Genomic DNA, 24,155 nt, shown 5'->3' on the forward strand with positions numbered 1-24,155 from the left:
TGGGAGTGTCATGGTCTGGGGCTGCATGAGTGCTGCCATCACTAGGGAGCTACAGTTCATTGAGGGAACCATGAATGCCAACATGTACTGTGACATACTGAAGCATTTTTGGTAAAAAAAAATCGCAATAAGCGTATTTTGATTGGTTTGCGCAAAAGTTATTGCGTTTACTAACTAAGGGAAAGATTTATGTCATTTTTATTGTTTTTTTTAATGAGTAATGGCGGCAATCTGCCATTTTTTTTGCGGGACTGCGACATTGCGGCGGACAGATCAGACCCTTGACTGACATTTTTGACACTTTTGGGGGTACCAGTGATATTACTACAGTAATCAGTGCTATGCATATGCACTGTTACTGTAAAAATGGCACTGGCAGGAAAGGGGTTAACTTTATTGGTGAACAAGGAGTTAAGTGTGTCCCTAGGGGCAGGATTCTTACTGTCAAGGGGCGTGGCTTTTGATGTAACCACAGAGACATACGATCCTACATAGCAGGATCGTATGATCTCTGCTGTTACATCAGGGAGAATGACAGGCGGCTTTGTTTACATTAGCCGCCTGCCTTTCTCCCTCTCCAGCGGGAGATCGCAAGTGACCGGCGAACATTGGAGCCGCCGGTCACTCGCATGGGGATCCCAGTGAAAGAGCGGGGGCGGGGGCGCGTCTCTGGGAGCGCACGCCCGCCCCCTATTGGCTTGCGGGCGAGTGACGTACCGGTACGTTACTTTGCCCAGGGGAGCTGACCGCCGCAGTATATGTACTTGCGGCGGTCGGCAAGTGGTTAAAGAGGAAGTAAACTCTCTCTTTTTACTTGTACCTACAGGTAAGCATATGATAAGAATACTAGCTCATTATTCCTTTTGTCTTACTACATATTATGTCCCCCATCCTGCCGCAGCCAATAAGAAAACAGCAATGAATGAGATGACTGATTCACAGCTGCACCTTGTCTCTGCTGTGAGCACCTTTCCAAGACAAGAAAGTTCTTACAGCCAAGACAAGCTGCAGCAATGAATTAGCCGTCTCCCTCATAGCTGTTGTCAGATAACCATCAGCAGGAGGGGAGGTGGGCAGGTCAGATCTCATAACTAGGGTTAGAAAGCACTTAAAAACATGGGACAAAGTACTATATGTATTGTGTATTGTCTCTTTGGGTATATAACTGTGAAAAAACTATAAAGATAGATTTTCTTTAAAGCCTATAGTTTGGGCGCAGAGGCACTTTAGGAAGAAAAACTCTTTATGGAACAAGGCTACTCGAAAGGACAGCTAATACAGTTAAAAGACACTTTCTTTGTAGCATTGTTTTTATTATTTATTTATCACTTATTTATTATTGACAATCCATGACAGCATTTTGCCATTTTCACCTACAATGATAATGATATTAATGTATATAAATGGTGGCCATATATATTTGAAAAAAAAAAAGAAACCCCTGTTGAATGCATTGCAATATCCCCCACCGTATTCAATTATTCTAACTAAAAAGCATAAAATAGCCCTTTTTACTACTTGACTCTCTAAATGACATATTTCACCCAAAACTGCAAATGCTCAAGATCAAATATATCACTGAGTGTGTCTGTTCCAATGCACTTTGCTTTGCTCTGTGAGATCATTCTAGTTATTGTAAACCTGGTCTTCCCAGGAGGATATTTGTCCTTATGACAACCTCCCAACCCCCTAGCATCAGATGGTTCCATACAATTCTGTTATTTACGCAGTCTGAGACAAGCATAATTTAAGTTATGATTGAGGTACATTGTCAGGATGGTATTGGGAAGCCCTGCTCCCTCGTGAATTGCTTCATCTCATTATTATTGTTATTATTATTTTTTTTTTTTTAACGCAACATTTGAAAAAGTAGCCCTATTAATAGAACTCAATGCTGATGCAAACTATATATCTTGAAAAGCCATTAATATGTTAAGTTCCAAAAAAGAAATTTTTATAGCTGTTCTTTAAATAGTCCACAAAATTTGAACTTAATGATTTTAATTTTTTATTTTACATGCCAAAAAGGAAATTGGAATGAACATGAAAATGAAACATATAATAAACACTGAGTTTATGACACAGTAGAGGTGATTTATAAAGAGCAGATGATATAAAAGATTGTGCGTTGCTCATAGGAATCAGTCCTATTTTATTTGTCATATTTCCACTGGAGATTAGAAAATTATACAGAAACCATATTGGTTGCTAAGTAAATCATTCTTTTTTGTCAGTATTATTTACTTCAGGAGATCCATGACTATGTAACTTTTTTTTATTTTAATAAAACTTTATTGATAAAACCATGAACAAGAGAAATGTGTCAAACGTTTATATCTTGTTTACCTGTTTAGAAAGTCTGGGCTCTTCCTCAACGTATTTCTGTTCTTTTGGTTCGAGCGTAGCCAGGCTGGCTTTTACCTGCACATAATATATGTTAGTTAAGAGACAACTTGTACAAACGATCAGTTTTTCTGCCTTAATTGTAATCTGTGACCGGCACATGCACCCTGATTGAAAATTCACAAAAGCAAATCGTATAAAGGACATAAATGTATAATACCAAGGGAGGGCAGCAGGCATGCATACTTAAGAGGAGCCGTGTCACCGCTGGTAACAGCAGCTGCATAGCAATAGGTGGGGAGGCTGCGCCATGCAGTGGCTGTATCAGTCTCTTCACTTTTAGAATGGTTTCAATAAAATGAAGGATAACAGTCCTAGACTTCTTAGATCCATAACAAAAGCTTTTAAGAAACAGAGCTCTTTAGCAGTGCTGAGTTTTAAGAAAAGGCAAAGTTAAGACTTACAGCATTGAAAATCACATCTATTTCAAGATAGATGACCCCCTTTGTTGGCCCTGTCAGTTGCTTGTTTTTCAAGACGTAGGCTTTCTGTTCACCATTTTGAATCTGTGGGAAGAAAGACATGACAGCCGTCTGTCTCACAGTCTCTACTGAATACACTACCCCGGTCACCTTTGACCCCCAGCTGCTGAAACTGACAGGGAGCCCAAAACAACTGTGGCAATTCTGACAAGTACCTGTTCATTACCAGCTCGGAGCCTGTCAGGAGAAATTAACTACCGTGGGATTCAACATGGTCGTGGACCGAGGGTGTTAAATTTTATTTATTTTTTTTTCTTTCTTTTTTTTTCTCTTCTGACTGTGTAATATTTCTTATCTTGGTTGAGAACTGAGTGACATTGAATAGACTCTTTTTTTTTTTCCTTATGGAATGAGGGAACATTGAGATGTATGGCAGGTGAATGAGACTTACAGACAGTAAGGGTATGGCAACTTTGCCCAGGAAGTCAGCACTCCGGTCTCGGTCTTCATCATAAACTGTCACTTCAAGGACTGAGTGGATATCATTGACATTGCTATACAGAGCAGGAAGAGGGAGATAAATAGAATGCAGCATTAAATAATGCACTCATTTGCAAACTCTACCAAGTGAACTATGTAGCATTCCTAACCTAACCTATATTGTATTACATTCTTTTCATTGAACAATAACTGTGGTCATTTAGCATTTGAACACATCAGATTGGCCTCAATCTCAACCTGGTGTTCATTCTTAGCACTAGGTATCCTGAAACGTAATGTGGTTGTTAACTCACTTCAACAACTTTATATAATCCTCTCTGTACCCTGATTACAAGTGCTCCTGTCTCTGTGTTTTATAAAAAAAAAAATGCCGCCTTTACCGTATTTCAGATCGGCTCCCGGCAATCACGTGACCATCTGACTCTCTCCTCTCCCCGTCTGACAGATGCAGCGGGCGGGGCCAATATTCCCTTGCTGACATCAGGTGGGGCAAGAGAAGGAGAGGAGAAAGAGAGCCGGTCGGTCACGTGATCTGAAATACGATAAAGGCAGCATTTATTTAATAGAACACAGAGACAGGAGCACTTGTAATCAGGGTACAGAGAGGATTATAGAGGAAAATAAAATGTATTTTAGCAGCAGAAGTGGAAGGGGCAGGCACTGACATGAGTAGAGAGGCAGGAAGGGAGAGGAGACAGGAGCACAGAGGAGGATAGAGAGCTGTGGATGACGGAGGCAGGTACTTTGACCACGGTGTCAGGGCTCAGCAGCCATGATACACTGTGGTCAGTTTACAGAGGGGAGGGTAGAAACTGGCAGGATCAACCAGGTTTTTTAGGTGATACAGTGGGCCAAATTACACAGAACAAGCACTGTACTGTATAACATGCTTCAAGGGAACAGGATCTTTTTTTTTTTTTAGGTTAACAAACGCTTTAAATGCCTAGAATATGTTTGCAGCAATGCTTATCTCTTTTTGAATGTGCTGGTTCCCTGGCTGTTCTGCTGACCCTCTGGCATTTATGCTAACTGAAAGACTAAAATGAATTGTGCCCCTACTATATTACAAACTCTAATCCAATTAAATTTAAATCCTCCCTTCCGCAGCTGCAATAAAAACCCCAAAACAGTATTTACAAAAAAAAAATATCTGCGTAAGCGAATAAACTAATATGACATTTTTTCACTTTTTTTTCACTTTCTGTCTGAAAGACTAACCAGACAAAATATACTAATCTCGAAATCTGAAGTTGCTTTGACCTCTTTTCTAGAGGGAGGGGATATTCACTTACTAAAAGGAATATTTACTTAGCAAAATACAGTATAAGTCTATTAAGCTTAGTAAATTAACAATTTAAAAAAGTGCAGAAAAAAAAAAAAAACAGCATCGGAATTTTGACTTGCATATGTTTGGTTCATTTAAATGAAAACTTCATTTTTGTTACCCCCTGTCCGGAGCAGTTTTGAAATTTTTGACATGCATGCACTGGATAATGGGATTTTTGACTTACAGTAAAATCCATTTCTCTGATGTTCATTGATGGACACAGCTCCTGATCTTCTTAACCACTGGGTTATACTGCCCCCTACAGAAGTAAGACTCTAGGCAGGAAAAAAAAGTCTGACTATGCCTATGGGCAGTCCCAGGGGGTGTGCTCCCTCTCTCTGCTATAGGTAATCAGTTTTATTACAAGCAGTGTCAGAAGAATTACAACTCCACAGAGGGGTGGGTGCTGTGTCCATCAGAGAAATGGATTTTACTGTAACTAAAAAATCCCATATTCTCCTTCGTTCATTGACAGACACAGCTCCTTATCTTCTTAACCATTGGGACATCCCAAAGCAGTGTCAAACATGAGGGTGGGAACATCGAAGAAGAAACTCCCAAGGCTAGCTATAGGCAATTAGGTAAACAGGAGCTCAGCCAAAAAAACTCGAGCTCACCTGAAAACAACAATACACCCTCATATAGGACCAGGTCCTCTAAACAGCAGGCTTCAAAACCTTGCGGCCAAAGAAAGCATCCGCAGATGCCAACAAATCCACTTTGTAGAACTTTGTGAAAGTGTGCACCGATGACCAGGTGGCCGTCCTTCAAACCTGCGTCACTGATGCCTGATGACAGAAGGCACAGGAGGCACTGAATGCCCAAGTAGAGTGCGTCTTGACAGGGAAAGGAGGAACCTGATCCTTGATGGAATAGACCTCAATCACAGTCTGTCTGATCCATCTGGAAATGGTCGCAGAGGAACCAGACAACCCTTTCTGAGGCCTATCCGTAAGCACAGATAGTGAATCTGATTTCCTAAAAGACTCCGTAGCTGCCAGGTATACCCTAATCCCCTGGACCACATCCAAGGCACGCAAAGCAATGTCCTTTGGGTGTTTTGGTCTGGGACACAGGGAAGGCAATACAATGTCTTCATTTAAAATCAGAGACAACTTTTGGAAGGAACGACGGATAGGGACGAAGAACCACCTTATCTCTGTAAACCCCCAAGTAAGGTGCACGACAGGATAATGCCATCAATTCTGATACCCTGCATACAGAGGTAATAGACACCAAGAAGGCCCCCTTCTGGGACAGCGTAAGCAGGGGAATCTCCCAAATATTCTCAAAAGGAGGCTTCTGGAGGACTGAGAGCACTAAATTAAGGTTCCAAGGTGGCAACCGAGACCGCACTGGAGGGGCCAAGTGCCTAACTTTCTGAAGAAAGGTACGCACTGGATAGTATGTGGTCAAGGGCCGATGAAAGAAGACCACTAAGGCCAACACCTAACCCTTGATAGTAATCAAGGCCAGTTTCTGACCAACCCCCTGTTGAAGAAAGGTCAAAATCCGAGCCACCGAGAAAGAGCGAGGATGAACCCCAAGAGACCCACACCACGCAATGTATGACTTCCATGTAGGATGGTAGATCTTCCTAGAAGTAGATTTCCTAGCTTTTAACAGCATTGGAATCACCGACTCAGACAAACCTCTATCCATCAGCACCTGGCGTTCAACAGCCAAGCTGTCAAAGCCAGCGATTGTAAAGAAGGATGGAAGTTTGGCCCTTGAGACAGCAGATCTTTCCTAGGAGGAAGTTTCCAAGGCATGTCGGCGACCAGCCGCACCAGATCGGCGTACCAAGCACGATGAGGCTGGTCTGGAGCCACTAAGACGAACAGAATACCTTCTGCCTCAATCCTGTGTGGAAGTCTTGAGAGAAGCTAAAGAGGAGGGAAGGCATAAATCAGATGATACTGACCCCACGGGGCCACCAACGCATCTGTGGCGTCCACCAGAGAATCCTGTGACCGAGCCATAAACCTGTGCACCTTTCTGTTGAGTCGAGACACCAACAGATCCACCTCGGGGATGCCCCAACAGAGACACAACTAATGAAAAACCTCTGGATGAAGGGACCATTCCCCTTGGTCCAACGCCTGCCAACTGAGTTGATCCGCCTATCAGTTTTCCACCCCTGAAATATGGATGGCGGAGAGGGCTGGAATGCACCATTCTTCACACCTTAGAATGCCAGCTACCTCCAGAGCCGCAAGGACACTTCTTGTGCCCCCCTGGTGATTAACATAAGCCACGGCCATGGCATTGTCCAATTGAATGCGCACTGGAAATCCCTAAAGACGATCCGTTCAATGGTCCAGGCATAGTCTGATTGCCTGGAGTTACAAGACATTGATCGGTAGTCTGGACTCTTCCAGTGTCCAGAGCCCGAGCAGAATTTTTGCAGAGGACGCCTCCCCAGCTGGACAGGCTGGCATCCATGGTGACCACTGTCCAACACAAGGGGAGGAAGGATTTGCCCAGCTGAAGTGCTGGAGAACGAAGCCACCATGCCAGGGGCTCCCTCGTTCCCCGGCTCAGAATCTCCTTTTGCAGGGACCTCGTATGGAAATATGCAAACAGAATCACCTCAAAGGTAGACACCATCAGGCCCAGCACCCGCACGCAAGTCTGGAGGGATGACCACCTGCTGGACAGCAGGAGATGAATTGCAGCCTGCAATTTCTGGAGTTTGTCCAGAGGTAGAAGCACTCTGGCTAAGGCCGAGTCCAGAGTCAGACCCAGACAGTCCAGCTTTGTGGACAGAACCGTAGTAGACTTCTGAAAATTCTGAATCCAGCCGAACTCCCTCAGAGTTCTTATGGTGATTTCCAGGTTTTCCACCAGAGCAGTAGGAGACTCCGCTCGTAGAAGGAGGTCGTCCAAGTAGCCCAGTACCCCTATCCCCCATTGGCATAACAATGCCAGCACCGGGGCTAACACTTTTGTGAAGACCCTAGGAGCAGAGGCGAGAGTAATGCCACAAACTGATAATGCTCCTCTTCCATGGCAAAGCGGAGGAAGTGCTGGTGACCGCCACATATTGGAATGTGAAGGTAAGCATCCTTGATGTCGATAGAGGGAAAAAGATCCCCCTGATGCAGGGATGCCACCAATGTGCAAATGGACTCCATTCTGAACTTCTGCACTCGCACAAAGCAGTTCAGCGCCTTAAATTTCAGGATTGGACGCACCTTGCCTTCCTTCCTGGGAATTGTAAACAGGGTTGAGTAAAAACCCCTGAAAACGTTCCGAAAACGGAATGGGGACAATCACCCCTTGAAGTAAAAGGTCTTGTACTGTCCCAAACAGACCCTGTAAGCGGTCCGGGGACAGGCACAAGTTGGAAGGAAAGAACCTTGCCGGGAGACAAGAGTGAAACTCGATCTTGTAGCCGGACCAAGTTACTTTGTGGACCCACTTGTCCTGTACCAGGGAAGACCATGCATACCCCACCACCCTGGTCTGCAGAACCCTGGTCTGGAGAAGCCTGGTCTGGAGAAGCCCACGCTCGGCATGCCAGACCAGGTACGTTTGGATCCTCCAGAGGGGGCCCTAAAAGGATTTGAGCCCTTGTCAGTCGATCCTGAGTGATGAAAAATCTACTTATGAGCCGAGAAGGGGGGGGGGGCCCACATCTACAACGAGCATCCTTGCCCTTAGTGGCCTGCGGAAGAAAGATACTCTTACCCCCTGCCAGACCTTTAATGATGTCATCCAGGGTAGCTCCAAACAGGTGATCTCCTTGAAAGGGGATCTCAGTCAAGGCATTTTTAGAAGTCTGGTCTGCAGACCAGCATTGGTGCCAAAAGACACAATCCGAAGGACCACTGCCGAAACAGAGACCCAAGCCACTAGGGGAGCCACATCCAAAGAGGCATCACAGATATACTGCAGCCCCTGGACCAGCTGGTCCGCCAGCTCAGCACAAGCAGAGGGGAGCTACTCTCCTTCCCAGTCATAGCGTGAAAGACAAGACAATGGTGAATACCGGCCTCAGTGCTGAACCAGCCAGAGTGTACATTTTGTGGGCCACAGTCTCTGCCTTCCTGTCAGCCAGATCCTTAAAGGCCAGTAACTCTTCAACTGGAATAATGGTTGCATTCTTTACTCTGGAAAACAGAGGGTCCACCACCGGTGGAACAATCCACTCCTTAATAAAGGACTCCTCATTGGGGTATCGCCTAGCAAATTGCTTAGGGACCCCAAGGGGAAGCTTGGGTGACCCCCACTCTTTAGCGACAGTACTGTCAAAATAGGCGGGGAAAGGAAACACCTTTGCCGCTCTGGATGGCTTGTGAGTGCCAGAGCAACCTGCGCCTCTGTCGCAGCTGCATCCTCCATCTTTAGGGTCTCACGCACATAGATATGCTGGACAGTGCTTCCAGCAGCACCTTTTTGTGCGCGGTTGCAGATGTGGAGGAATCATCCTCACTAACTGAGGATTCCGGGTGCAGGCGCGGCGGCCGACTCAGATACAGGATCTGATGAGACAGATGAGGCAGGGGAAGGCAGGGTGCTTTTTGCTAGCCCATCGCCTGAAAGCCACCTCCACCCATGACAAAAAGGACTCCAGGACCGCCGTCAGTGCACTGATGGATAGTTGGGACCTGGAGGGCCCTGCAGCCTGAGAGAGGGGATCAAGTGGTGAGATGTGCTCCAAATACTCCATGAGTCATCAGGGGGACCCCCACAAAAAGTGTAAAACACTGCAAAGGCACAACCCCCGCCATGCTGGCAGCACCACTAGGTCGCCAGGCACAAAGCACCAAGCGATCCTCAGCAGAGAGGGAGCGGACCCCACCAGACTCACCAACCTGCAGAAACAGGCACCTGCAGCCACCAGGATAATCTGCACTCCACTCGTGGCGATCAGAAAGTGAAAAGATCCAGGAGTCAGCACCAGGGAATGAGGAGGGGCTCCCACCACTGAAATCCCCACCCACAGTTCTCCACTGTCATGGCCGCTGCTGTTTACAATGGCAGGCCACTACAAAATGGCTGCCGGACTATACACAAACATGGCTGCTGTTCACTGAGCACACAGGCTGCAAGAAAATGGCCACCCCGTGCGGCACCACAAGGCTCCCAGGTGGCAGGAGCCCCCACCAGGTACAAAACCCCCTCCGCCAATCATCCGGTCATCGCCTTAGGGGGAGAACAGCTACTCACCATACCAGGAACCAGGCAGGTACCGTTCAAGACAGAATCTCCTCTCCATCGAAATGGGGGGGACTGTCGGCCAGGAGGAACGCTGCCACTCGAGCCAAGACCCGGTTGAATGCGTTTAACTCACAGGCCAGCCCCCGTCCGTGTCAAGGCCGAGTTGAAGTCTGCATGTGCTTACTGGCCAGACTGGGGTGACCACTGGATCTAGATTACCCAGCCCATCGCCCAGTCCGGTGGTTGATTTCAGATCTCACAGGAAAAAACCAGGACAAAAATTTCTATCTGTAAAGAAAAAATTGCCCGTACCAGAGATTCCAGCAAGGAACTAGGTCCTTACTCCTGACTAGGCAGAACAAAAACTAAGTACCTATATCAGAAAGAGGGAGTATACCCCCTGGGACTGCCCATAGGCGTAGTCAGACTTTTTTTCTGCTAAGTGTCCTACTCCTGTAGGGGGCAGTATAACCCAATGGTTAAGAAGATCAGGAGCTGTGTCCATCAATGAACAAAAGAGAGGCCCTGGAAAATAAAAACGTGGCTGTTGCAATTTTTTATGTCACGCGATATTTGCCCAGTCACAACAAATTTTTAGCAAAAATACATTTACATGAATTTAATGCACACAAACACAATGTAATAACCAATTTTTTGGTAGAATATAAAAGATGATGTTGTGTTGAACAAAGATATACCAAACATGTCAAGATTTAAAATTGCGCACACCTGTGAAGTGGTGACAAACTTTGGTACTTAAAATTGTTCATAGGTGATGCTTTAAAAGCCTTTACAGGTTATCAGTTTAGCATAGTGCCCTATAATTATTGCTCTCACTCCAACGTTCACAGCGATACCTCATATGTGTGATGCAACCACTCTTTACATATGCATGCCAGATCTCTGCTTGCATCTTCATCTGTGCGTATTTGCAAGGGGAAGAACGTGCTCTTATTTTATTTTATTTTATTTTTTTTTTTTACTTATTTTTTTTAAATGTATTTGTTTACACTTTTTACGTTTTTTTTCCTTTAGGTGTATTGTTTACACAAGGAGGCAAAGAAGCCCTCTTGTGACAGCTATATGCTTTATAAAAAATAGATCCCTGATGTCTCACCTGCCCTCCAAAGCAGCTAACCAATAACAGATCATGCTTGTTCATCTGCTTCCCTGGCAGTACCATCCAGAGAATCACAGCTGTGAAACCAGAAGTGACAAAATCATTGTTGCTTCCAGGTTAAATCGGTACAGAGGAGATTAGGGAATGCATAGTATGTTCCTCTATATCCTCTGTGGAAAGAGGTGCTGACCATTCACAGTGGGCCAGGGCTCTTCCATAATCCTGATATGGAGAAAGTCTTGAACATAACACAAGAGAAGTGCTCAGAGGTCCCCCTAGATGAAACACATGTAAAGGCTCAATAAATACTTACAAATGCTCTGAGTCACAATCCATTAATGCTCAATAACATGGATTGTGATTCAGAACATTTTTAAGTATTTATTGAGCCTTCACATGTGTTTCATCTAGGGCAGTGGTTCTCAACTCCGGGCGTCGGGACCCACTAACAGGCCAGGTTTGCAAGATAACTGAAATACATCACAGGTGATATATTTTGCTGCTCAGTGATTGCAGTATTCTAGTCTGCATCTCCCCAAGGTGATACTTAAAATCTGGCCTGTTAGTGGGTTCTGAGGACCGGAGTTGAGAACCACTGATCTAGAGGGTTCTCTGAGCACTTCTCTTGTGCTATGTTCAAGACGTTCTCCATTCCACCTTGTTTATGTGGTTTCACAATTAGCACCTTGCTCTGCACCTGGCATGTGTCCCATGGATGATATTATGAGTGCACTGGGACATTTTTAGAAACCTTAGCACAAGACTTCATTGACATTGTCTTTCATGATCCTAATATAACTACTTGCTGTCAGGATACTTTTTATATGTATGTCAGACAGCAAGTGGTTAAAAAAAACAAATATAGCATATAAAACTGCTACACAAGCCATTTTGTAATTTAATGGTATGAAAAATGACCCTTTCAAAAACAAACTTCAGCTGCTGTACTTTTTAAAACTCTCAAAAAAGTCAAAGCAATATGGCACCCTGGAGGCTTTCTGTTGTATGTAATACCCCCCAGGTAATTAGGTAATTGATTCACTGATTTTTTTATACTTCTACACTAAGAGACAAGTACAGTTTTAGGCATCCCCTGCAGCATTACTCATTAGAAGAGGTATTCTGCTCAGGTAATTATAATGAACACAGACCCATTTAGGAATTAGTCTGGAAAGGATATTTGAAACAAACAACAATTTATTTAGAAAAAAACAGGAATCTCCAAGAAGGGATTTTTATTGTTTTTTCTCAACAAACGTGGCATTACACTTTAAAGCATAACTCCATTTTTGTTGAGAAAAAATATTCCCTCTGGGTAATCTATGTACATTACAAGGATTTTAACAAACTTTGTTGCAGATCCTACCTTTTGTTATTCTGTAGTAATCCCTGTGTGTTTGTCTGTATCCATGTGGGAAGGTGAGTCTAATGGGAGTGGTTTCAAAATTATCAGTTAGCTGCCACCCCTGCAGGGCTCTAATGAGTAAAGCTGCTGGGCCTGTATATTTCTATTGGAAGTATCTCCCCAAAAGTGACATTTTTGCTAAAGGAGGTGCCTGAAGTCTTAGTGCAGACTTCTTGGAAAATCGGTGAGCCAATCACATAAGCAGGAAATGATGTTTCTGGGGTGTGGTCAGTACACATTCTGTGTACAGATCACCTCTAGGTAGCCATATTGCATTGCATTTTTAGAAAATTACAGAGCTAAAGATTGAAAAGGAAAGGTCATTCTTAATAACATTCAATAACAAAATGACATGTGTCGCAATTGTATACGCTATATTATTTTATATAATTTTCCTTTATTTGCTATTTTGTTTCCCCACAAAAGTGGAGTTACCCTTTAGCGCCGGTTCACATTGCAGTGACGCTACTTCGCACCGCGACCTCCGTGGTCGCGGTGCGAGCAGCGCGCCACGACCTCGGAGCGGCCGCCACGGACTTCATAACATTGAAGTCTATGACGGTCGCCTCCGGGTCGCCCCAAAGAAGCTCCGGACCCTTTTTCTAGGTCGGAGCGACTTTTGTCGCTTCTATTAGAACGGGTCCGCAGCTTCCCTATGGGAGGCGACCTGCGGCGACCTGTGAGGCGACCAGGTCGCCTCACAGGTCGCCCTAGTGTGAACCGGCACTTAGGTGGGCACAGCTAAACTTTATTTACCAAGTAAAAATTCATTATGCTACTTAACATTTGATTTTCTCAGTGAACATTTTCACCTGCTTTAACAAATAAAACCCATAATATGCCTGTTTCTGGTCTATAATTTTAGGGAGAAATCACTGAACAAATAGAATTTTCAAAAAGAGGTCAGCCTCTGTATTTCAAAATATATAGCTTGTCCTGTGCTTAGCCTTGTAAAATATACAGCTACTTCTTCAGTACCAAATGTATTGAAAATAAACATGCAATGTTTTAGTATATGCAGTGATAATTACCAATAAAATTACTAAAACATTCATATATAAAATCCACTTCAAACAGTGCAAAATCCAAGAAAAGTGCCTTAACCAACAACATATCTACAAAAGTAATGAAAATAAACATGCAGGGCTTTAAAATATACAGTGCCATTAAACAATAAAAGTACTGAAACTTTTACATATGGAAACAAAATCCAATATTCACTTGTGCACTGCTGTTTGATTTTGTAGTAAAAAGTTGTTTCAAAATGTAAAAGTTTTCGCTTTCACATTTTGTTCATACAGGATTGGTAGGAGGGACACATAAAGCCTCCCAATGATACCACCTCTGTCCGTACTCTTCAGTGTAACTGACAAGCTGACTGTTGTAGCTTTGTTACTCCCAGAAAAAGAACAATAACCTTTTCTACACTTAATGTCCATGTGTATGTCCTGCCAAAATTAGTTTCTATAGTTCTGAGTTTTGTTTGATTAGATGTTCTGTTCTGTCCTGGTCTACATCTATCTTAGACTTTTCACACACTTCCTGTTCTGCTGACAATGATTTCATAAGACAGAAAGGGAGCGTATATCTCCAAATGCAACAAAAATGCTTTTTTTTAGGTAGAATTGGGTAAGCCTAGAACTCTTATTTAGGTTTTGTTTTTTTAGTTATTGTATGTGTTCCTGTTCCAGATTTTCTCTCACTTCCTAGTGAAAGCACTGGAAAACAGATTGGTATGTATAAAATTGGATTATTAAAGAGGTTATTTAGCCCTCCCCCAACTGCAGGTTAAGGAGTATCTAAACCCTAAATGAAAAATTTAGTATATTGCACCTTACTAGTACTTAAAGTGGTTGTTAACCTATGATCATGCCATTCCCTATGTTATATAATGATATGTGTCCCTGTGCCATACAAAAAGAAATGCAGATTATACCTTATCTCAGAGCATTTTGCAGCACTCACGTGACTCCTCGACTCTCTCCTCTGCCCAGCCAGGAAGGAGGGGAGGAGAGAGAGCAGAGGAATCATGTGAGTGCCGGGAGACGCTCTGATATAATGTATAATGAGATTTTTTTAAATATAAAACAGGCACAGGGACACAGTGTTATATAACAGAGGGGATGGCATGATTATAGTATAGATATGAGAGCAGCAGGAGGGGAGGATCATGGTGTGAATGGAGCTGACAGGCAGGGAGGGGAGGGGGAAGGAGTACACAGGAGAGCAGAGAGGAGAGCTGCTGATGATGGAGGCAGGGCTCAACAGCCATGAAAGACCGAGGTCAGTTTACAGGGGGGGGGGGGGTATAGCCAGGCAGGATCAACCAAGTATTTCAGGTGATACAGGGGGGAATGTTACACAGCAAAGACATTGTGCTGTATAACATGCTTTAAGGGAACAGGATCCATTTTTTTGGGGGGTAAAATACTATAACTGTAGTACCTGCTACATTGATTTTCTTTTTTTCAGGTTTTTTTGTTTCTTTTTATCTGATGATCCTGCACACTTTCTGTCATCTGTAGTGCTTACTTATCTTTCTCCAAGCTCTAAGTGTGGTTTCTCTCTGGTGATTCATTCCTCTCTGGTGATTCATTCCGCTGTTATCAGCATAAGTCACTTCTGAGAATTTTTCCCAACACATGAGATAACTTTGCGTTGGTAGGGAGGGGGGGAGGGGGGAGCTTAGCAGACAGCTTGTCTATTTACAATGTAGTTCTTCTGCTGTGTGGAGAGGAGTGTGTGCCTTTCCTCCAGGCAGCTCACACATTGTTACTGCATCTTCTCTGCCCCTCCTCTGTGCTTCTGACAAATGAAGAAAGATTTAACACTTTTCTGCCCTTTTGAAGGGGTATAGGGAAAATAAGACTGCAGATAAACAAGTAAAACGTATGTAGGAGGATTTGTTTAATCTCTGTGTATTATCTTAGGCTGTTCACTTCACTGGGTAAATGTGAGGGTTTATAACCACTTCAATGTGACAATGCTCACTTATCATACTATATCCATGGTAATATCTTCAATGACCTCATTAGTCTCATTATAAAAGAGTTTAGACCAATTAAAGCACCCATTTACAACTACTGTACGCTATAACAAGTAACATATTTTAATACAAGTTAACATATTGGAAAAAAGTAAAGAGTAAGCAAACTAATTATATTTATTCCCAGTAATTGCTGATTAAAAATTGTAACCAGCTATGAGGTCATTTAGAATTCACAGGCAACAAAATATGCCGTACCGGGGAATAGATGGGAAGGTGAAGCTTTGGTGCACCAGACTACAAGGTAAATTAAAAAATAAAATAGGCATGGGTAAGAGGAATGTGTTAAAAGCAAAATATAAGAACCCTTAGCAGAAGAGCAGACGTTTCTTCTGATGGTATAATTTGTCGGGAAGTAGCTTCCTAATAGTGCATATTATTATCAGATTTAGGCTAAAGGAGTTTTTAGTCATTTACCTGAACATGCTAATCCAAGTCAATAATTCTGAATCCAGAATTGACAGTTCTCATAGAACCTATATATTTTTATCACGATGTGTCAAATTTTTACATATAGTTTTTAACAAAGCGCTTGTTCTTGCTTCTTTTTTAAGTGTGTGTTGTTAATTAAGTGCCTGTTTTTTTTTTTTTTTTTTTAAATAAACATACTTTAAATAATATGTTCAACTTATCTGACCAAAGTAAGCAACAGTGCATGCATGCTCACCGATATATTATGCACCATGAATTAGAAGATCTTGTGTAAGAAGAGGAGTTCAAAGGCAGAATATCAATCCAGAATGTAATACAAGAGCCACAATGGGGAAATGCATCATTTTCATAGATGGCTTTGCATGATTACATTTTTGCCATTTTGTTTTCTTTCTTGGCATATTTTTGGCAATGAGCTTTGACTCAGGAGAGTTACACTATAGCACTTCTTGAGATAACTGTCAAAATGCATCCAATGACTTTATTCATAAGCTGCTGAAGTAGCCAAAACTATTTGCATACTGGGAAGACGTACTGCATTTCATTAGTCAATAGGCATTGTACAGCTACCTACTACATCAAAAGTGTATTAGTTAAAGTGCTGGGAAGATACCGAAATCCTGTAACTCTTTAGAAATTTGACAAAAAATATCCAGATATAGACTTATCTTCTTCAGCTGGATGACTTCCACATTGTACAAAATATCAGAGAAATACAGATGGCATATGAATGGTAACATCCACAATATGAAAATACAGTCCAATACTTTTTTTTTTTACAATGACAAATCATTTATAATTGATAATTAGAATTTAAAGGTTTGCTTTCTCTGTTTGAACTGAGTTCTCATTTAACAAAATATTTGTATTTATATGTATGTACATGAGTGATCTCTCCTGTATATAAAAAGCACCTGAGCTGTTTACAAGGTTTGCATTGGTTCTGAATTGAAATATTTTCCCCAAGTGGAATTTTGGTAGCCTGTTACACTTCTTTGATTTACCCACAGTTCCTGCTGCCAATCTGTTTTGACTTTTTGTAACTGAAATTGTGTCTGTTGCTCAGAGTTCTTTCCGTAACCTATGCCTTATTCCAACTCCCTTTTCTAATACAGAATGAACCCCCTACCCTACTGTAGCGGAATGGACACTGAGAGTGTGGTTTGTGTTGAAAAAGTGACCATAATATTACCGAACAGTGTCCCTGAGGAAATATATAAAGATATATTGCAGATTGCTAGAATATGCCAGAAGTGTTTCATAGACCCCCTGCTAGTGGGGTGGGGTTTGTTATTGTGAATACCTGCATTCCACTGTCCTATTGTTCCTGTCTGCCTTGTAAGCTTACTATGGGATATGTGTGTGTGTGGAATGGCTGGAAGAGGGAGGGGTTTTGGCAGAGTGTAGATCTCCTGTGTTTTCAGTAAGCGAAGACATTATAGTTTGACTCCCAGAACTGTGTGTCGTCCAGTTACTGGGGGGGGGGTTTGCCTTGGATATTTTAGTACTTCCTCAGCTTCAAGGATTATACAGCGGAGATACCTAGGCCGGGTATTGGAGCTCCGTTTCACCTACTATTCATAGTGAGTTAGCCATTCCATTTCAAAGGTATAAGAACAAGATGTACAGATAAAAAAGTAAGGGGACAAATGAAAGGTAATGTGGAGCAGAGACGATAAAATTGCTATTTATGCATTAGGTAATAGATTGATTTCTCATTCACCAAAAATGGAATTACATTTTGTCACAGAAAGTATGATTTCTATGCTAAAAGTGGTCTAAATATAAGCCTATCCTTTATGGCATTCACATTTACAGATTGTTAAACATCACACACACCACAAAAAAGTTATACATCATGGTATTTTTAGAACCACTGTTGTACCTACCATTAGCAATTCTTGTATTATGGTTTGTACAAAACACTTTGGCATGTATTAATAAAAAAGAAAAAAGAAAAATCACAGAAATTTGCCACTTACATGTGCATAAAATTTTATTCTGTGCAAATTTTACTGATTTATTTTAAGAAAATACCTAATTTGATCACTGGATGGCGCTAAATATCGAAGGAAATTCATATGATATTAACGTCAATCTTGTGGTTTAAATACATGTAGCACCCTACAAGGTAGGTGCTAGGTAAAGTGTAGTAGGCCTTGTCTGCTTATCAGCAAGGCCATGATTTTCAGCTAGGTTGTCATGGTTCCCAGGTGTGGCTGTTGAGACTGGGGAGTCTCCCCACTGTGCTCAATGAGGGCTTTCATTGGGCAGTGGAGGAAACCCAGCCAATGGCACACCCAGGATTGTATCTACCTCAGAAAGGCAGATTCTGCCGCACAGCATTCTGGGAGTGGGTATAAGTTTGAGGGGAGCACATGACGCAGTGTCTTTGGCGGAAGCAGAGTCCCAGGAGGGAGAGTGAGGCTGTCTCTCCTCCTGTCAAGAGGAATCGGGTGTCCCAGGCTGCTTGCCTGAGGGGACAGAGGGCTTAGCTCTGCTGCAGAGAGGATCCAGTGTGCTGAGGACCAGCGGAGCTGAGAGGGGTCCAGTTTCAGGAAAGCATTCCCAGTCATGAGTACTGCAAACTGCCCCTGGGGGTCTGCCTAGTGAGAGGGGACCACTCCGGAGAAGGTCAGAGGGATCCGGGAGCTAGCTAGCCGGTGCAGGAGCAAAGGAAAGGGGGTGCCAGTGTTGACCCTGAAGAGTAAAGGGGGTGCCAGTGAGTGGGCCCTGAAGTATTCAGTGTACAGTGTTGAGAGTTGCAGCAGCAGCAGTGTTACAAAAGGCTACCTCAGTCAGGAAGGACTGGAGGGAGCAGTGTCAAAGACTTTTGAGCTAACCAGAGTGTCAGAAGTCAGTCTTCAGGACAGTGCAAGCAAGTCAGTTATTTCAAGCGCCAGCAAGCGTTGGTCGGCATCCAGCCGGCGTCAAGTCAGCGCTGAAAGGCATTTTTTCTCAAGTGTTCCAACTTGTACCTAGTTGAGCCAGAGGAGTATCCCACTCATTCCCTTCTTCCATCCCTATATAAAATAAACAAATCAAACCAAAGATGCCGGACTGTTCTTTGACTCAAATCTCACACTTGGGAAATTAGTTTAAATGTGCTGTTGGTGTTACCGGTGACCATGGCAGACCCACATCAGGCCCAATGCCTGGAAATATTGCTACATACCGTATTTTCTATTTTAAATCAATGAACAAAATTCGACCAGCGTAAGAAACAATCTAATATGTAATATTAGAATATTATAATCGAATAATCTAGTATAATTTATTTTTTACACCATTCACAAAGAACGAATATACATTCACTTTCACTTGGCAAACTGCTATCAATTTTTTTTTTCATAAATACACCCCTTACTGCCTCTCCAACAAATACTCTAAAATATAACCCCAGAACAAATAAACGTACCCACCTAAATCCTGACTCTAACATCCAATGCCACCCATGAACCAGGATACTTACCTTATTCTTTGATGTGAGCAGCAACACCAAGAAAAAAGTAAAAAACCGAAAATGTATTGTAATACTGGCTGACAAAAAACTTGACATATCTCAAAGGACACATGTCCTCAGAAAACATGTATGCCGTCTTTGCTAAACTCTGATTTTGAAAATACTTGTTCATGGCCTGCAATCTTAATCTAAAAAAAATCCTTTCTTAGTCACTGGCCTGTAACGAGAATGTAGATCAGGGCTTCTTACTTCACTGGCTGCATGCTTGTTTCAGGTCAGTGTCTCAAAGTATTGAGGACAGAGCCAACCAAGGATCTTATATTTTAGGAGCAAGGACAGCAATGAGGTCCTCCAAAATAATGGGGTGGGCAACTACATGGCAGATGAGGTTTAATGTTGAAAAATGTAAAGTAATGCACTTGGGTGCCAGAAATCAGAAAGCAAGCTACTCACTAGGGGGGGAACCTCTGGGTGAGTCTAGGATGGAAAAAGACTTGGGGGTACTGGTAGACAACAGGTTTGGCAGTGGCATGCAATGCCAAGCCGCTGCAAGCAAAGCCAACAGAATACTGGGATGTATAAAAAAGGGGATTCACTCCAGAAATAAAGAGATTATTCTCCCTCTCTACAAGACTCTGGTCCGGCCACATCTGGAGTATGCTGTCCAGTTCTGGGCACCAGTCCTCAGGAAGGATGTGCAGGAACTGGAGAAAGTCCAGAGAAGGGCAACAAAAATAATTAGGGGAATGGAGGACATCAGCTATGAGGAAAGACTACAAGCACTGAACTTATTCTCTCTGGAGAAGAGACGATTAAGGGGGGATATGATATCAATGTACAAATACTGTACTGGCGACCCTAGAATAAGGAACAAACTATTCAGAGAGAGGGAATACAATAAGACACTGGCCACTCACTAAAACTAGAGGAAAGGCGGTTTAACCTTAAACTTACGTAGGGGGTTCTTCACTGTAAGAGCAGTAAGGATGTGGAATTCTCTTCCACAAGCAGTGGTGTCAGCAGGGAGCATTGATAGTTTCAAAAAACTATTAGATGGGCACCTTAAAGACCACAACATAGAGGGGTATACAATGTACGGTTAACAGCAAACACACACACACATATCATTGGTTGAACTGGATGGACTGATGTCTTTTTTTAACCTCACTAACTATGTAATAGTACTATGTAATAGTACATCTCTGCACTTCTGGAAGTACAGATCTTCCTCAATATTTCCGGAACTGAGAAGCAGAGATACACTACAAAGGCAAAAAAACTTTCCATTTTTATTTTTTCTTATCTGCTTCTCCTGTTTACCGAAAGAGAAAAAAAAAGAACCCTTTAGAATTGTATTTTGTATAGATAGAACATGACAGTCCATAGCAATGTACATACTCATCCTTATTTGCTTGCCATGAGCTGATGAAAATGTATTTTACAGTGTGAGTGATGAAAATATTTAATCTCTGCTTCTATTTATGCAGAGGTAATATTTGATTTTCAAAGCCTCCAAATTGTGAAAAATAACAGCCAGTCTTCTGTACAGCAAGAAGTAAGCAGGCAAAACCGCATTAGAAACTCCGCACTAACAGTTGTAAATTTGAATTAGTCCTATGACTTATTTAATCGTGCGACTAAATAGGACGGCTGAATGCATCTGACGACTTCTCTACCAGAGTTAATATTAAAATCTTACACCTTTAAAATAAACACTGAGCTACATAAACAAATGCAGGGATACGGTGGAATTTACACCTATTTACAGAGCTCTTGAAAGTTAAATGGAGGTGATATAAAATATAAAGCACACAGGGCTTGGCTAATAAGACATTATTGCTAACCATTTTGATCATACCAACTACTGCATTACAGCGTGTCTGCAGCAATCAAGGAAAGTAAGATTCAAGGATGTGGTTTCTTTTTTTTTCTTTTTCACTTAAATGCCAATTTGCTCATGCATTTCCAGCCTCGCAAGCCTACAGAAAAGGTTGCAGTGACATTGTTTCACTATCTCTGAGAAGTCATCAGAGATTCCATCCAGAAACGAAAGAAAGAACAAGATATAAAAAAAAAAAAAATCAAGGTGAAAGTCATACTGTGACCAAAATCTCACCCATGGACAAAAAGGTCTGAAATGATCAGGCTTAGAGCATTGTGTAATTTAGTAACCCATGGCAACCCATTATAGTTTATCCTTCTTACTTAGGTAAACTGAAATCTTATTTGTTGCTATGGCTAACTGCCCTTTGTACATCAACGCTGCCTTTTATATTGCTTTACTGAATAAAATAATATGAGGTGGGCTGGCAGTTCGACTTTTGGGAGCTTTATGTGATATTTACATATTAACCACTTCTGGATTTTTTACCCCCTTAAGCCATTTTTTGCGATACAGCACTGCATTAGTTTAACTAACAATTGCGCGGTCATGCAACGCTGTACCCAAATAAAATTGATGTCCTTTTTTTCCCACCAATAGTGCTTTCTTTTGGTGGTATTTGATCACCTCTGCGATTTTTATTTTTTTGCACTATAAACAAAAAAGAGCGACAATTCTGAAAAAAAAAAAAAACACAATATTTTTTTACTTTTTGCTATAAAACATTCCCAATAAAAGAAAATGAAAAATCAAATGTTTTCATCATTTTAGGCCAATTTGTATTCTGTTACATATTTTTGGTAAAAAAAAATCCCAATAGGTGTAAAATTATTGGTTTGTGCAAAAGTTATCACGTCTACAAACTAGGGGAAAGATTTATGTAATTTTTTTTTACTCGTAATGGTGGCGATCAGTGATTTTTAGCAGAACTGCGACATTGCGGCGGACAGATCATACACCTAAAAGACATTTTTGACACTTTTGGGGGGGACCAGTGACACTAACACAGTAATCAGTGCTAAAAATATGCACTGTTACTGTACTAATAACACTGGCAAGGAAAGGATTAACGCCAGGGGCAATCAAAGGGTTAAATTGTCTCTAGGGGGTGCTTTCTAATTGTGTGGGAGATGGGCTTCCTGGATGAACACAGAGACCTGTGTTCCTAAATAAGAGGATCCCTGTGTTCATCACTGACAGAACAGCGGTCTGCAGTGTTTACAACGGCAGACCGCCATTCTGTCTCCACGGGAAGTGATCGCGGGTGCCAGGTGGACATCTTGGCCCCTGGATTCACTGATTGGCTTCACCTGTGGCCAATCGGCACGCGCGCCCCCACTAGCGGTCCTGCGAAACAACGTACATGCCTCAAACTTGGCTCAGCGCTCTCTAACTGCTCCTGTATCTATTGAAGGGTGCTTACGCAGCGTCATCTCTGCTTTGTGTTCATGTCCAGGCTGTGGTGTTCAGTGTGGAGCAGCAGGAAGGTGATCATTGACTGAAGTGGAGGATAAGCAGATATCACACATGGTGTACAGCATGGGAGTGATACAGCAGGAAGGTGAGCGGGGACTGAAGTAGAGGATCAGCAGATATTACACATGCTGTACAGCACTGGAGTGATATAGCAGGAGGGTGAGCGGGGACTGAAGTAGAGAATCAGCAGATATCACACATGGTGTACAGCATGGGAGTGATACAGCAGGAAGGTGAGCGGGGACTAAAGTAGAGAATCAGCAGATATCACACATGGTGTACAGCATGGGAGTGATACTAGGAAGGTGAGTGGGGACTGAAGTGGAGAATCAGCAGATATCACACATGGTGTACAGCATTGGAGTGATATAGCAGGAAGGTGAGCGGGGACTAAAGTAGAGAATCAGCAGATATCACTCATGGTGTACAGCATGGGAGTAATACCAGGAAGGTGAGTGGGGACTGAAGTGGAGAATCAGCAGATATCACTCATGGTGTACAGCATGGGAGTGATACAGCAGGAAGGTGAGCGGGGACTGAAGTGGAGCATTAGCAGATATCACACATGGTGTACAGCATGGGAGTGATACCAGGAAGGTGAGCGGAGACTGAAACGAGGGCCGAGCAGTAAAGTGTGGGGAATCAGCAGTGCAGCAAAGCAGATTAGAAGAGCAGGAGGTCAGCAGAACGGAGGATCAGAAGGAAATTCAGTCTCAGAATGGAGCACAGCATGGGAGTGATACAGCAGGAAGGTGAGCAGGGACTGAAGTAGAGGATCAGCAAATATTACACATGGTGTACAGCATTGGAGTGATATAGCAGGAAGGTGAGCGGGGACTGCAGTGGAGGGTCAGAAGATATCACACATGGTGTATAGCATGGGGGTGATATAGCAGGAAGGTGAGCGGACACTGAAACGAGGGTCGAGCAGTAAATTGCGGGGAATCAGCAGTGCAGGAAAGCAGATTAGAAGAGCAGGAGGTCAGCAGAACGAAGGATCAGAAGGAAATTCAGTCTCAGAATGGAGAAGGGGAAGTGTGGGCAGGGAGGAGAGTATAAAGAATGGGGAACTACAGAGCTGGGGGGGGGGTAGTGGTTATGTACTACAGAGTAGGGAACTACTGAGTACTGAGTACTACTGAGTACTACTGAGATTGAAATGTACTACTGAGCGGGGGAAGGGGGCGGGTACTTCTAAACCAGGAAAACACTGAGTGGGGGATTTTCTGAGCTGGAACACTGTTGAGCTGGAGATCTGCTGTGCGGGGTTACTAATAAGACGGGAAACTGATCAGTGCGGGTACTTCTGAGCCACAAAAGACACTAGAATAATATAACAAAACTCCAGATACCACACTAACACCAAACCATGCCTCAAAACTGGCAACTTCCTCATTATCCTTTCCCCTTTGATATCACTTTTCCTTTAAAACAAGTAGAAAACCAACATGCACAGAGCATTTACCAAGTTTCAATAAAACTTCAAAAACACATAAAACATGTGTGTTAAAG

The 24,155-nt window shown here is 42.7% G+C and overlaps 1 protein-coding gene across 6 annotated transcripts in view; it reads right to left on the minus strand.

The window, feature by feature from the left end:
* MCTP1 (multiple C2 and transmembrane domain containing 1) overlaps positions 1 to 24,155 on the minus strand; it is a 1,122,980-nt gene that overhangs the window by 371,597 nt on the left and 727,228 nt on the right. For all 6 annotated transcript variants that reach the window (XM_082247658.1, XM_082247657.1, XM_082247659.1 and 3 more), the window contains 3 exons: positions 3,277 to 3,379; positions 2,808 to 2,909; positions 2,347 to 2,421 (listed from right to left, as the gene is read on the minus strand). In XM_082247658.1, coding sequence (XP_082103784.1) covers positions 2,347 to 2,421; positions 2,808 to 2,909; positions 3,277 to 3,379 — 280 coding nt within the window. The remainder of the gene's footprint in view (positions 1 to 2,346; positions 2,422 to 2,807; positions 2,910 to 3,276; positions 3,380 to 24,155) is intronic.

The sequence above is a fragment of the Pelophylax lessonae genome (assembly GCF_965119305.1).
Source record: "Pelophylax lessonae genome assembly, chromosome: 1".
NCBI classification, from domain to species: domain Eukaryota; kingdom Metazoa; phylum Chordata; class Amphibia; order Anura; family Ranidae; genus Pelophylax; species Pelophylax lessonae.